Consider the following 13,962-nt stretch of genomic DNA (forward strand, 5'->3'; position numbering starts at 1 on the left):
AGATTGTCACAAAGATTAAATGAATTTCTACAAAAATAATTTAGAACAAAACCTGGAACTTTTTAGGACTCAATATATTAATTAGAATTATATTAATAATATGTATCATTATAGAAAATGATTTCTAGCTTAGATCAATCCCCTTTGTAAAGTTTTGTCTAATCATTCAATTGCCTCTAATATTTATGTTTCTATGGACACCATTAATGTTTGTTGACTGTACTATTCATTTGTTTTGTGTTATTTGCTGCTCCATTCTTGATCTTATACTTTCCCCCCAGTACACACATCTATCATATTCTTGATGATAATGCTGATGATGTTGATGACACCATGATGACAATCTATGACTACAATAAGCATCAGATTTTAAAACCAAACGTGGAAGTCACATTTTGATTCGGTGAAACATGCGAATGATGGCTCGGCGGATCTCCTTTGTCTTGGCGCTATAGATGAGAGGGTTGAGCACAGGAGGCACAAAGAGGTAGATGTTGGACAAAAGGACATGTATGTAGCGTGGGACATGCTTCCCAAAGCGGTGCACTGTGGAGACTCCAATCATTGGTACATAAAATGCAAGTACAGCCAAGATATGTGACACACACGTGTTGAGAGCTTTGAGGCGTTCCTCACGGGAAGCGATGGCCATGACTGAGCGCAGAATGAGCACGTAGGAGAGGAAGATAAATAACAAGTCCATGCCAAACGTGGAAATGAGAACAAAGAGTCCATAGATGCTGTTGATAGTGATGTCAGCACAGGCCAGCTTCATCATGTCTGGGTGGAGGCAGTAGGAGTGGGAAAGGACATTGGACCTGCAGATAGGCAGCCTCTGGATGAGGAAGGGAAGAGGAAAAAGGGTGATGAAGCTCCGAGAAGTCACTGCTAACCCCATTCCAGCGATGACTTCATTAGTGAGCACAGTGGCATAGCGCAAGGGATCACAAATGGCCACATAGCGGTCAAAGCTCATGGCCAGCAGAATTCCTGACTCCATCATGGAGAAGGAGTGAATGAGGAACATCTGGATTAGGCAGGCATCAAAATCAATGGTGCGGGCATTGAGGCAGAAGGTTCCGAGAACAGTAGGCAGTGTGGCCAAGGACATGGCCAAGTCACTGAAAGACAGCATGGACAGGAAGTAGTACATGGGCTGATGCAGGCTGGGCTCCGCTGTCACAGCCTGCAGGATGACGGTGTTGCCCCCAAGAGCCACAGCATACATCACACAGAGGGGTCCCGCCAGCCAGAATTGAGAGCTCTCCAGGCCAGGGATACCAGTCAGAAGGAAAAAGGCAGGGTGAGTGATATTGAACAACCCCATGGCAGGAGGAAACCAGAGAGCTTTTCAGGGTCAGACCTTCTGATTTAGTGATTTCTGAGAGTTGGACTTACTGGAAGAGGAGGAACCAGGGAGTAAAAGACAGAGCAGATGGTGTCTACACAGTTAAACTGATGCATTCATGAAATCACTTGTTTTGGAAAAATACAGGCAAACTTCTTTTCTTCAAACTTTGTGATCATCAAGGCATAGGCTGGGCTACTGTTTCTCTCTGTTTTATTGAATAAGGAAGATACTGACAAATGTTTAAATATATCAATTAGTTTGTTATGTTTATACCAAACCTATATAGCTTTATCCACAATTTTCATGTGCTTTAAAAGAATCATTGAATGAAATTATGTTAACCAAAATTCACAGATAGTTGTTATAAAAGAACAGTGAGGGTTTGAGTTATCAGTAGCTTTTTGAAGTGTTGACATTTTCCCTTGAAAATGCTGTTTAATTCAGACATGTCACTGAGTAATGAAAACATTCCCCAGAGCTAGTGTGAACTATAATCTGTGTTATCTGAGAGAGGGGAAGAGGCAGTGAGACCTGGATGAAAATGATTGCCTCTTTATAGGAGGCGGAATTGCTGCAAAAGATCAACAAAGAAACCGTTTATTTGTGCAAAGGCACCAAGAAGTTCCTGTTTTTGGAAAAGTAATAAATTCTTCCCTAAATCTGCTACAGGTGTAGTGTCATTCAGTCTTTGGGAAAGCATTGTTCCAAACAGAAATTTTCCACACCCTTAGTCATATGTACTCTCAAAGTATGCTTATTCTCGTAGACATATTCCTGTACTTTCAAAACAGTCTCATAGTGGATCCCATTCATACTCTTTATAAAAATACACCTCTCTTTCTCTCACCAACTTACTCTTATTATACTGATATATATTTGATACTCCCTCTTGATCTTTATAATTTTTAATGCACGTACCCTCTCAGGCTCATTCCTTCAGCCCATGTTGACATACATGCAGTATTAATACCTGAATAACATTCAGGTGTATATGTAGATTTGTGTACTCATACAACAAATGCTTTGACCTACCTGCTCATATACGTCTTCTTACCCTCTGGTGTTCATCCCCTAATCCACCTAGACTCTCTTTTTACCCTCACACATTTCATTTACTCACAATTTTTCTTGCAGTAACATTTACATATTACTTACCCAATTCCTAGAGACTAACCCACAACTACTTCTCTGTAACAGTAATTATTTTTTAAATTTGTCTTCATTCTCATGTTTTCGAAACTCTTCCAGGTTCATTATTTCATGACAGATGAAGAAAGAAAGTTAGAAACCTTTTCACCTGGTGGGCATGTTTCAGGCTTCTAAGGCATCCTCCTTTGGGGGAGGAGCTCCAGAAATGTGTGCTACTATTTTCCCTTTACCTACCTCTCTAGCCCCTAAAAAAGCAAGGCCAAAAAGAAATGGCAGTGTCCTTTCTGATGGGAATGGAGGAGAAAGGGAGCCCTAGGTACCTGAAAGCCACAGAGATGCTGGGATAGTTTTTAATGCAGTATTAACACCTTGGGAAAAACTCCTGAATTTTCTCTGGCAGGCTAGAACTCAGACCTTCCTGTGGTTCCCAGAAAGTTAGGGGCCACTTCTCTATGAGATTGGTTACATCCCTCTGGTCTTAGGGCTCAGTTCATGCATGCCCATCTCCCCTTCAGATCTGTGATTCCTTGGGATATGGGACTGACTAAATTTCTCCTTATCTTTTTTCTGTCCTATGATGATAATTCTCATGCTTCATATGCAGCCCTTTAGAAGGTAATCAGAAAGAAAGTCAAGAACTGAGCTAATGCAAAGAAAGAAAAGGAGAAGAAAACGGGCTTATTTTGTGTAGGACAGAGACAAAGCCATTCTGGGTCTGGCTATCCTAGCTCTAGCGTTTATGAGAAAAAGGCTTCCTGACCATCCCAGGATCCCATTGTTTACTATATCCAGCAGTCACTGAATTTGCAGGTGAAGACAAAAAATGTAATGAGAGAAAAACCAATATTTATGGAGCATATGCTATGTGCCAGATACTCTACAAGGAAATTTACAACTATTTACTCATTAATTCTTGGCAGAAGTGGAAACTAAGGCTCACGGATGATGATGGACAGGGAAGCCTGATGTGCTAGTCCATGGGGTCTCAAACAATTGGACATGACTGAGCGACTGAACTGACTGACTGAAGGCTCAGTGAGGTGAGCTTGACTCACAGAGTATGCAAGTAGCTGATAAAACCTCAAGTAAAGATATGTAAGACTAATATTGTACTCTGCATATAAGTTAAAAAGCAGGATGACAATATACAGCTTTGACACACTCCTTGATGTACTTGTGTATATTGTCACCCTGCTTATTTCACTTGTGTGTGAAATGCCGGGATAGATGAAGCAGAAGCTGCAACCAAGATTGCGAGGAGAAATATCAATAACCTCAGATGTGCAGATGACACCACCATTATGTCAGAAAGCAAAGAGGAACTAAAGAGCCTCTTGATGAAAGTAAAAAGCTGGCTTAAAACTCAACATTCAAAAAACAAAAGATCATGGCATCTGGTCCCATCACTTCATGGCAAATAGATGGGGAAACTGTGACAGACTTTATTTTCTTGGGCTCCAAAATCACTGCTGATGGTGACTGCAGCCATGAAATTAAAAGATGCTTGCTCCTTGGAAGAAAAGTATGACCAACCTAGACAGCGTATTAAAAAGCAGAGACATTACTTTGCAGACAAAAGTCAGTCTAGTCAAAGCTGTGGCTTTCCAAGTAGTCATGTTTTGATGTGACAAATTGAAAGTGAAAGTTGCTCAGTCATGACCGACTCTTTGCATCCCCATGGACTATACAGTCCATGGAATTCTCCAGGCCGGAATACTGGAGTGGGTAGCCTTTCCCCTCTCCCGAGGATCTTCCCAAGCCAGGGATTGAACCCAGGTCTCCCACATTGCAGGTGGATTCTTCACCAGCTGAGCTGCAAGGAGAGTCCAAGAATACTGGAGTGGCCTATAAAGAAAGCTGAGCACTGGAGAATTGATGCTTTTGAACTGTGATGTTGGAGAAGATTCTTGAGAGTCCCTTTAACTGCAAGGAGATCAAATCAGTCAGTCCTAAAGGAAATCAGTCCTGAATATTCATTGGAAGGACTGAAGCTGAAGCTGAAACTCCAATACTTTGGTCACCTGATGTGAAGAATTGACTCATTGGAAAAGACCCTGATACCGGGAAAGACTGAAGGCAGGAGGGGACAAGAGAGGATGAGGGGGTTGGATGGCATCACCGATTCAATGGACATGAGTTTGAGCAAACTCTGGGAGTTGGTGATAAACAGGGAAGCCTGGCATGCTACAATCCATGGGGTCACAAAGAGTCAGACACTATTGAGTGACTGAATTGAACTGAATATCGCACTGATGCCTTTGAGGCATTATGGAGTGTTGGGGAGGAAACTGGAAAAGAAAACGGAGGCACATATTTCTGGGTGGAGATTTCTCAGATACCCTTGAAGAGAGAGAGAGAGAGTTTCAAAAGACAGTGATACAAAAAAACAAAAACAAGCACACCCTGTATTCAGTGCTGGACAGTTTTTTTTGCTCTTGGAACCCAGAATCTTTTCTTCAACGGAAGATTTATAGGAACCAGAATGGTTTAGGGAAACAGGTCTTGGGCTGAGCATCAGGAGTCCTGTGATTTTACCATGCTCTGGCATGCCCTGGCTGTGTGAGACTGAGAAAAATTTCTTTTTCTCTCTAGACCTCTGTGTTTTCTTCTTTATATCAATTTTTGTGGACATTTTATAGTATCCTTTATGGCTCTATTGTTCTTTGGGATTGTAGAGCTGTATAGAGAGTTTTATAAAGACCATCATTTTTCATCTATGTGATGGATAATAACAAGTCAGAAATGCTTGTCTATTCATGGCTCATGAAAAGTTTACCATTAACTGATTTTTCTTACTCTTTAATCTCCTTGGTGATTTTACATATTGTGTCTCAGAATTCATAAGAGAAAAATAAAGTTAGACCATGTGTGCTGGCTCAGCTGTCATCTGAGTAGTAGAACTGATAATGACCACTTCACTCCTGTTTTTCTGAACCTTTCTTGTGCCAAGTCCTGCTTTCCTTCCTCAACTTGCAACAATGTTAGTGAACCATGCAAACATTAATCCCAAGGAAACTGACTCTGAAAAGTGACAATCTGGAGAACTACAGTGAATCACCCAGAGTTACACAATCAGTTAGAGGCAGTGCCAGGGCAAGAACCTCAAGCCCAGGGACATTTCCACCTGCTCTGCTCACCCAGCTAAGACGCTGCCTTCTGATACCGTCCCCTCAGCCTCTCCCTCTTCCCCTCAGCCTATCCCTTTCCCAGCTTAACCCTTTCTTGGGGCGAGGTTGAACCATGTCAGGACAGTCAGCTAGCTCACGCCATTGTTGTCGTGTTAGCCACTCAGTTGTGTCTGACTCTTCGCAACTCAATGGACTTGTAGCCCACCAGGCTCCTCTGTTTATGAGATTCTTTAGGCAAGAATACTGGAGTAGGTAGCCATTCCGTTCTCCATGCTATTTTTCTGACCCACAGATTGAACCCGGGTCTCCCCCCTACTTGGGTTCAGAACTCACCAGAAGACAGGCAGATGAGAGACACCCACAGAACAACATATCCTTCTATCTACTAAAGTGCATTCATGCTTGCCTCTTTTATATCTCACTATAAGCCCCGAGAGAGAGAGCGGTGATACTGACTTTTTGTCTGAAAACTCACCAGGAAGGTTTTATTCTCTTGAGGTCTTTAATGACTACTGAGAATAAAGTATATACTCTTTTAGCTGAAAAATAACTCAACAACCTGCCGTACTGATTCTTACCCACTCCAAGACACCATCCACTGAAGGCTGGATAGGCGTGTAAGACAGGAGCTCATTACCCTCTAAAAAATTCCAGGATTATGTGATATGCTGACCAAGCCCAATAAAGAAGGTATAATCAAAAATGATTAAAATTGCTTTTCTTTACAACCAGGAGATTAACACCAGACTATAATCATTTAACGAATGAAGTCAGGTGACTTGGGGTATACCAGGCTTTATCTAATGAAAGTTCTTGACTTATAATTCTTATTTTACTAATAACTGCTAGCTATGGCTATATTATTTTCTATGTCACTTGTTTCACTGAGCCTGTGATATAATGCTGAACTGACAGTTCCATATGAGATCAATAATTGTAATAATGTGACTCTGGGTATGGGAAAAAGCAACAAGAGGAAATATTTTCCTGGACGAGGAGGCTAGTAAGACAGTGGTCCAGAGACTTTTGCTACTTGAAAGGCCTGGTCCAATTTTAGCACACTGAGTGGCCCATCACTTCCCTAGACCTGGGAATGACCCTTCCCAGCACCGCGGGACACAATGGCCATGAAATGGTGTCACATGGTCAGATATGTGGCTATGAAGGGACCCTGCTGACTGGAAGTTGGTACTTGCCAGCTGCCTCTACAAAGATTACATCATGACCATTGCAAGCTGCTGACCTTCAACACCCCCTGAAAGAAGTTCAGAGTGAAAATCAGGAATGAGGCACTCTGTGCTCTGAAAAAAAAAACCCAAAAACTGGCAGAACAGGCCTTCAGATAGTTAGATCCTTTCAGAAAAAGGTTTTATGAGTTCCAATTCTTGCATCTTCTCATACCTAGAAAAACACTGACGTCATTAATGGTGAAATCTGCTTTGGCTATTAAAAAAAAAAATTTTTTTTTTTTTACAATTAAAAGTCAAAATAGAGTAGCTATGGTTCAGATATCCTGGGAAATAACTATTTCCCAGATATCCTGAAAAATGATATTATGGGTGTGATTTCAGATTAGACGCTGTGACCTAATGTAGAACTTATTGCTCCTGTAATGCATTTTTGCTTCTGTACTTTGCTTGCTGCTCATAAAACCAAAGTTACTCCATTTTAAGATAAGGTTGTTTTTAAGTAAAGATTCCTAAAATTGTTTTTGAAAAAATAAAAAAATAAAAATTTAAAAAAATGAATTAAAATATAAAAAAAATTGCTTTTCTTTTCTTCTTAAATTTATTGAAAATGCTAGTTCTTCCTTTACTCCTAGATGAAAAACAAGTTCCTTAATATTTCTGGTCACATTCAGATGATAATATTTCCTCTAGTGAGTATCTGGACAACCCAGACTCATGTATAGCATCCCTATAGCTCAGATGGTAAAGAATCTGCCTGCAATGTGGGAGACTGGGGTTCAATGCCTGGGCGGGGAAGAGCCCCTGAAGAAGAGAATAGTTACCCATCTAGTATTCTTGCCTGGAAAAGTTCATGGACAGAGAAGCCTAGTGGGCTACAGTCCATGGGGTCGCAGAGAGTCAGAGACCACTAAGCGAATAACAGACTCAAGTGACAGTCGAATCTTCCAGTGTTCAGAATTACAGTCTTTTATTTTCTGCAGCCATGAAATTAAAAGACGCTTGCTCCTTGGAAGGAAAGTTATGACCAACCTTGATAGTATATTAAAAAGCAGAGACATTACTTTGCCAACCAAGGTCCGTCTAGTCAAGGCAATGGTTTTTCCCGTGGTCATGTATGGATGTGAGAGTTGGACTGTGAAGAAGGCTGATCGCCGAAGAATCGATGCTTTTGAACTGTGGTGTTGGAGAAGACTCTTGAGAGTCCCTTATACTGCAAGGAGATCCAACCCGTCCATTCTAAAGGAGATCAATCCTGGATGTTCATTGGAGGGACTGATGCTAAAGCTGAAACTCCAATACTTTGGCCACCTCATGCGATGAGTTGACTCACTGGAAAAGACTCTGATGCTGGGAAAGGTTGGGGGCGGGAGGAGAAGGGGACGACAGAGAATGAGATGGCTGGATGGCATCACCGACTCTGTGGACATGAGTTTGAGTGTACTCCGGGAGTTGGTGATGGACAGGGAGGCCTGGCGTGCTGTGATTCATGGGGTCGCGGAGAGTCGGACACGACTGAGCGACTGAACTGAACTGAACTGAACTGATCCTTCCCTTGCTAACAATGGTACCTGACGTCTCACCCAGAAAGGAGCCAGAAGGGAAATGGCAAGATTCATAATTCATCATGATTCAGTTAGCTGGTATCATGCTTCCTAGGTTTGTTAAATACTTAAAATAATACTTAAAGCTGATTCTTTCATTGGGTGCTTTCATTATTTATTTGAAGAAATTTCTCTCCATCTTTTACCTCTCCACTTGACTTTGATCTTGCAGAGATAGCAGTGAGCAGTCTTGAATATTAGTTCCCTGCGGAGAAATTGGACCTGGGTGGCCTGGATGAAAAACAGGAATCCTAGCTGCTAGTCCACCAGCAGCTGGAGACTAGAAACAAAGTTTCCCTGGTTCTTGCCTCTTGTGAGAAAAGAATTTCTCAAGGAAGCAAAAGCTGCAAAAATAAGTACAAAGTTTATTATCAGAGATATAGCATAACATTTGGGAGAGCACACAGAGACATAGTTTGCTTAGTAAACCCGAGGCGAATTCATGTCAATATATGGCAAAACCAACCAATATAATATTGTAAAATAATTTGCCTCCAATAAAAAATAAATTACTTAAAAAAAAACAAAAACAATAAAGCGACAAGCCTAAAAATTAAAAAAAAAAAAAAAAAAGACAAAATCAAGCCAAAAATACACACCCAGAGAGAAAGGATGTGAGTGTCCTCCATAATGAGGAAGATAGAGATGATTTAAATCACTTACATAGGGCAGTTCTCCCCAGTCTTTGTTTAAAAATGAAAGTGTTAATCGCTCGGCGTGTCCAACTCTCTGCGACCCCATGAACTGTAGTCCACCAGGCTCCTCTGTCCATGGAATTCTCCAGGCAAGAATACTGGAATGGGTATCCATTCCATTCTCCGGGGGATATTCCTGACCCAGGGATTGAACCTGGGTCTGCTGCACTGCTGCTGCTGCTGCTGCGTCACTTCAGTCGTGTCCGACTCTGTGTGACCCCTAGACAGAAGCCCACCAGGCTCCCCCCTCCCTGGGATTCTCCAGGCAAGAACACTGGAGTGGGTTGCCATTTCCTTCTCCAATGTGTGAACGTGAAAAGTGAGAGTGAAGTCGCTCAGTCGTGTCCGACCCTTAGCGACCCCACGCACTGCAGCCCACCAGGCTCCTCCGTCCATGGGGTTTTCCAGGCAGGAGGACTGGAGTAGGGTGCCACTGCCTTCTCCAAGTCTTAGTCTATCTTTGCCCAATTATCTTGTTTTCTTTTTCACACCTGTCCTGCCCTAAGACCCTCCCCAATATGCTTGTGCAACTTTTTCCTAATATGGATTCTACCACACAGACCAGGGGGAGTCTTGGCATCACGTATCATGGGGCAGCAACCCCTACTTTCTGTACCTGTGTTGCTGTCAGGGAAGTTTCCTTGATCTCAGGAAACTTCCACATGTTATCTCTTTACTCCAGCAAAGCTCAGCTTTTGCCACTAGCTTCCTCCTTGGAATCTCTGAGGGAAAACAAAGTTTCAATTGTATTCCAATTGACAAACACCAGTTTTCCAGCCCAGGGGTCCATCTATTTCCTACATTAATTTTAACTATTATATTTTTATGTGATTGCTTTTGACTCCATCACGACCCAGATCCCCTTACATTCTTCTGGTCAGGATCTACAACCACACCATGCCAGCTCTCTCTAACATGTAGCCACCCAGGAAATGGGCAGCCTTCCTGTGTGAAACAAATGTCCTACCTCAAAACAGCAATAGTCTCCTACTCAATCCTGCTATCAGAACAGCAAGGTAACTTTCATTGCTTCATTTAAATTTCCAGGGGTAGTAAGGAACTGACCGGCTGTGTCTCTTTCTCCCCACAACTCAGGGGACCTATGATTTCTGAGTAGAAACCTTGAGGAAACTCTCCTTTCATTAAAGAACAGTGGGATGCACCTCTGTATTCCTTTTTCTTGTATGAGGGGTGGGGGATGGGAGACTTAGCTCTTTCTGATAAGTCTCTTCAGAAACCTTTATTTAAATCCTCTAATTCATAACTCATTTAAATCTTTGGTTAGGGCAGAGCTTCTTAGCCTCAGCAGTGCTAACAGCTGAATACAAATGTGCTGATCTGAGTTCTGAATAAGTAAGGCATCACTGAACAAAATAGTGATAGTAATTTCTTTCAGTGTTTGAAAGTACTCACTTTCTAGCTCCTGCTTGGTTAGGGACCTATGGGGCATGTACAGGTGTGTACACACACAGCCTGTTTATAGTGACCATAGAGTATAGAGACATTTGTTAAGGAGGTTGAAAATGATAAGTCCTTATTTTCTTAATAGAGAAAAAAATAATCCATTATATATGAGTATGTATGTAAATCTGTGTATGTATTGCTTTGCTTTAATTTTGCTGTTTAGTCACTCAGTTGTGTCTGACTCTTATGACCCCATGGACTATAGCCCCTCAAGCTTCTCTGTCCATGGGATTTCCCAGCCAAGCATACTGGATTGGTTGCCATTTCATTCACCAATGTATATGTATTATTTCTGACTAATAAATATTGACCAATTTCCTAATGAACAGACTCGTGGGGAGAAAGAAGTGTTTTTTTTTGAGATAAGTTGTATTTGTTTAAGCTATTAAAATAAGCATTTAAGTAAGCTACTGATATCTAAGTAAATTATAAACTATAAAATTGTTTATGATATTTATTGGAAATTAAAAGACACTTATTCCTTGGAAGAAAAGCTATGACAAACCTAGACAGCCTATTAAAAAACAGAGACATCACTTTGCTGACAAAGATCCACGTAATCAGAGCTATGTTTTTTCCACTGGTCATGTACAGATGGGAGAGTTGGACCATAAAGAAGGCTGTGTGCTGAAGAATTGATACGTTTGAACTGTAATGCTGGAGAATACTCTTGAGAGTGCCTTGGACAGCAAGGAGATCAAACCAGTCAATCTTAAAGGAAATCAACCCTGAATATCCATTGGAAGGACTGATGCTGAAGCTGAAACTCCAATAGTCTGGCCACCTGGTGTGATGAACTGACTCATTGGAAAAGACCCTAATGCTGTGAGAGACAGAGGGCAGGAGGAGAAGGGGATGACAGAGGGTAAGATGGTTGGATGGCATAACCCACTGAAAGGACACAAGTTTGAGCAAACTCTAGCAGATTGTGAAAGACAGGGAGGCCTGGTGTGCTTCAGTCCATGGGGTCACAAAGAGCTGGACATGACTTAGCAACTGAACAATGAACAGAAAATCTTTTTCTAGAGTCCACATTTAAGCAATGTCATTTGATATTTATCTTTCCCAGTCTGGCATACCTCAAGAAGTTGTAATGTTAATAGTGATGTCAGTTAGAGAGGCAGTATTTGCAGTGGTTGGGTACAAACACTGGAGACAGACTCGTATTGAATCTCACTTGGATCATTATGTGAGTTACTTTGAACCATTTATTTCATTCTCTATACTTCATAAGATTGTTAGAAAGATTAAATGAATTAATGCAAAAATAATTCAGAACGGAATCTGGCACTTTTCGGAAACAGATACTACAATTATTATTATATTAGCAATATTTATTATTATAAAAAATGATTCCTAGCTTTATCTTCCTCTGCAAAGTTTTGTCTAATCACTCAATTGACTCTAACAGTTATCTTTCTATGAATGAGATTGATTTTTGTTAGATGTATTGTTACATATTTGTTCTGTCCTATAAGTTTTGAATCTCCATTCCTGATCTTTTACTTCCCCCCGCAGTAAATCTACCTTTGTGATGATAATTATGATGTTTAGGATAACAACATCAACAATGATGATAATAATGACACTGTGGATGATAGTCTAGGACTACAATGATCATTATATTTTAAGGCCAAACGTGGAAGTCACATTTTGATGCGGTGAAACATGTGAGCGATGGCTCGGCGGATCTCCTTTGTCTTGGCGCTATAGATGAGAGGGTTGAGCACAGGAGGCACAAAGAGGTAGATGTTGGACAAAAGGACATGTGTGAATCCTGGCACATTTTTCCCAAAGCGATGCACCATAGAGACCCCAATCATTGGTAGGTAAAATGCAAGTACAGCCAAGATATGTGACACACACGTGTTGAGAGCTTTGAGGCGTTCCTCACGGGAAGCGATGGCCATGACTGAGTGCAGAATGAGCACATAGGAGAGGAAGATAAATAACAAGTCCATGCCGATTGTGGAAACAACAACAAAGAGTCCATAGACGATATTGATTGTGATGTCAGCACAGGCCAGCTTCATCATGTCTGGGTGGAGGCAGTAGGAGTGGGAAAGGACATTGGACCTGCAGATAGGCAGCCTCTGGATGAGGAAGGGAAGAGGAAAAATGGTGATGAAGCTCCGAGAAGTCACTGCTAAACCCATTCCAGCGATGACTTCATTAGTGAGCACAGTGGCATAGCGCAAGGGATCACAAATGGCCACATAGCGGTCAAAGCTCATGGCCAGCAGAATTCCTGACTCCATCACGGAGAAGGAGTGAATGAGGAACATCTGGATTAAGCAGGCATCAAAATCAATGGTGCGGGCATTGAGGCAGAAGGTTCTGAGAACAGTAGGCAGTGTGGCCAAGGACATGGCCAAGTCACTGAAAGACAGCATGGACAGGAAGTAGTACATGGGCTGATGCAGGCTGGGCTCCGCTGTCATAGCCTGCAGGATGACGGTGTTGCCCCCAAGAGCCACAGCATACATCACACAGAGGGGTCCCGCCAGCCAGAATTGAGAGCTCTCCAGGCCAGGGATACCAGTCAGAAGGAAAAAGGCAGGGTGAGTGATATTGAACAACCCCATGGCAGGAGGAAACCAGAGAGCTTTTCAGGGTCAGACCTTCTGATTTAGTGATTTCTGAGAGTTGGACTTACTGGAAGAGGAGGAACCAGGGAGTAAAAGACAGAGCAGATGGTGTCTACACAGTTTAAACTGATGCATTCATGAAATCACTTGTTTTGGAAAAATACAGGCAAACTTCTTTTCTTCAAACTTTGTGATCATCAAGGCATAGGCTGGGCTAAATATTTGTTCTGTTTTATCAAAGAAAGACAGTATTGAAAAATGCTTACATGTGTCAATTAGTTACAAAGAAAATGTTCACACTATGGTATCTACAATTTTAATAACATCTTTGAATGGAAATAGGTTAATTAAACTTCGTAGAGAACTATTACAAAGGACATTGGGAGTCTGACTCATCAGTAACTGTATAAGTATTTAAAATTTTCCTTCACAGTGTTTGATTCAGACATGTCACTAATTAATGATAGCAAACCCCAGAGCTGGTCCCATCACTTCATGGGAAATAGATGGGGAAACAGTGGAAACAGTGTAAGACTTTATTTTTTGGGGCTCCAAAATCACTGCAGATGCTGACTGCAGCCAGGAAATTAAAAGATGCTTACTCCTTGGAAGGAAAGTTATGACCAACCTAGATAGCATATTGAAAAGCAGAGACATTACTTTGCCAACAAAAGTCCGTCTAGTCAAGGCTATGGTTTTTCCCGTGGTCATGTATGGATGTGAGAGTTGGACTGTGAAGAAAGCTGATCGCTGAAGAATTGATGCCTTTGAACTGTGGTGCTGGAGAAGACTCTTG

The 13,962-nt window shown here is 41.6% G+C and overlaps 2 protein-coding genes across 2 annotated transcripts; both read right to left on the bottom strand.

Moving 5' to 3' along the window:
- Nucleotides 1-388: 388 nt before the first annotated feature.
- LOC129553909 (olfactory receptor 51I2) lies at nucleotides 389-1,327 on the bottom strand. The gene has a single exon (XM_055422592.2). It carries the CDS (start codon nucleotides 1,325-1,327, stop codon nucleotides 389-391), a length of 939 nt encoding a protein of 312 aa, XP_055278567.2.
- A 10,897-nt stretch (nucleotides 1,328-12,224) lies between these two features.
- Nucleotides 12,225-13,163, bottom strand: LOC129553910 (olfactory receptor 51I2-like). Its single transcript, XM_055422593.2, has one exon. It carries the CDS (start codon nucleotides 13,161-13,163, stop codon nucleotides 12,225-12,227), a length of 939 nt encoding a protein of 312 aa, XP_055278568.2.
- Nucleotides 13,164-13,962: the final 799 nt, after the last annotated feature.

This window comes from Moschus berezovskii, chromosome 14 (genome assembly GCF_049115385.1).
Source record: "Moschus berezovskii isolate FMDL1 chromosome 14, NW_MosBer_1.0, whole genome shotgun sequence".
Lineage (NCBI taxonomy): Eukaryota > Metazoa > Chordata > Mammalia > Artiodactyla > Moschidae > Moschus > Moschus berezovskii.

Coding starts and splice junctions, on each gene's coding strand:
- LOC129553909 (XM_055422592.2), bottom strand. CDS start 1,327: ATGGGGTTGTTCAATATCACTCACCCTGCCTTTTTCCTTCTGACTGGT.
- LOC129553910 (XM_055422593.2), bottom strand. CDS start 13,163: ATGGGGTTGTTCAATATCACTCACCCTGCCTTTTTCCTTCTGACTGGT.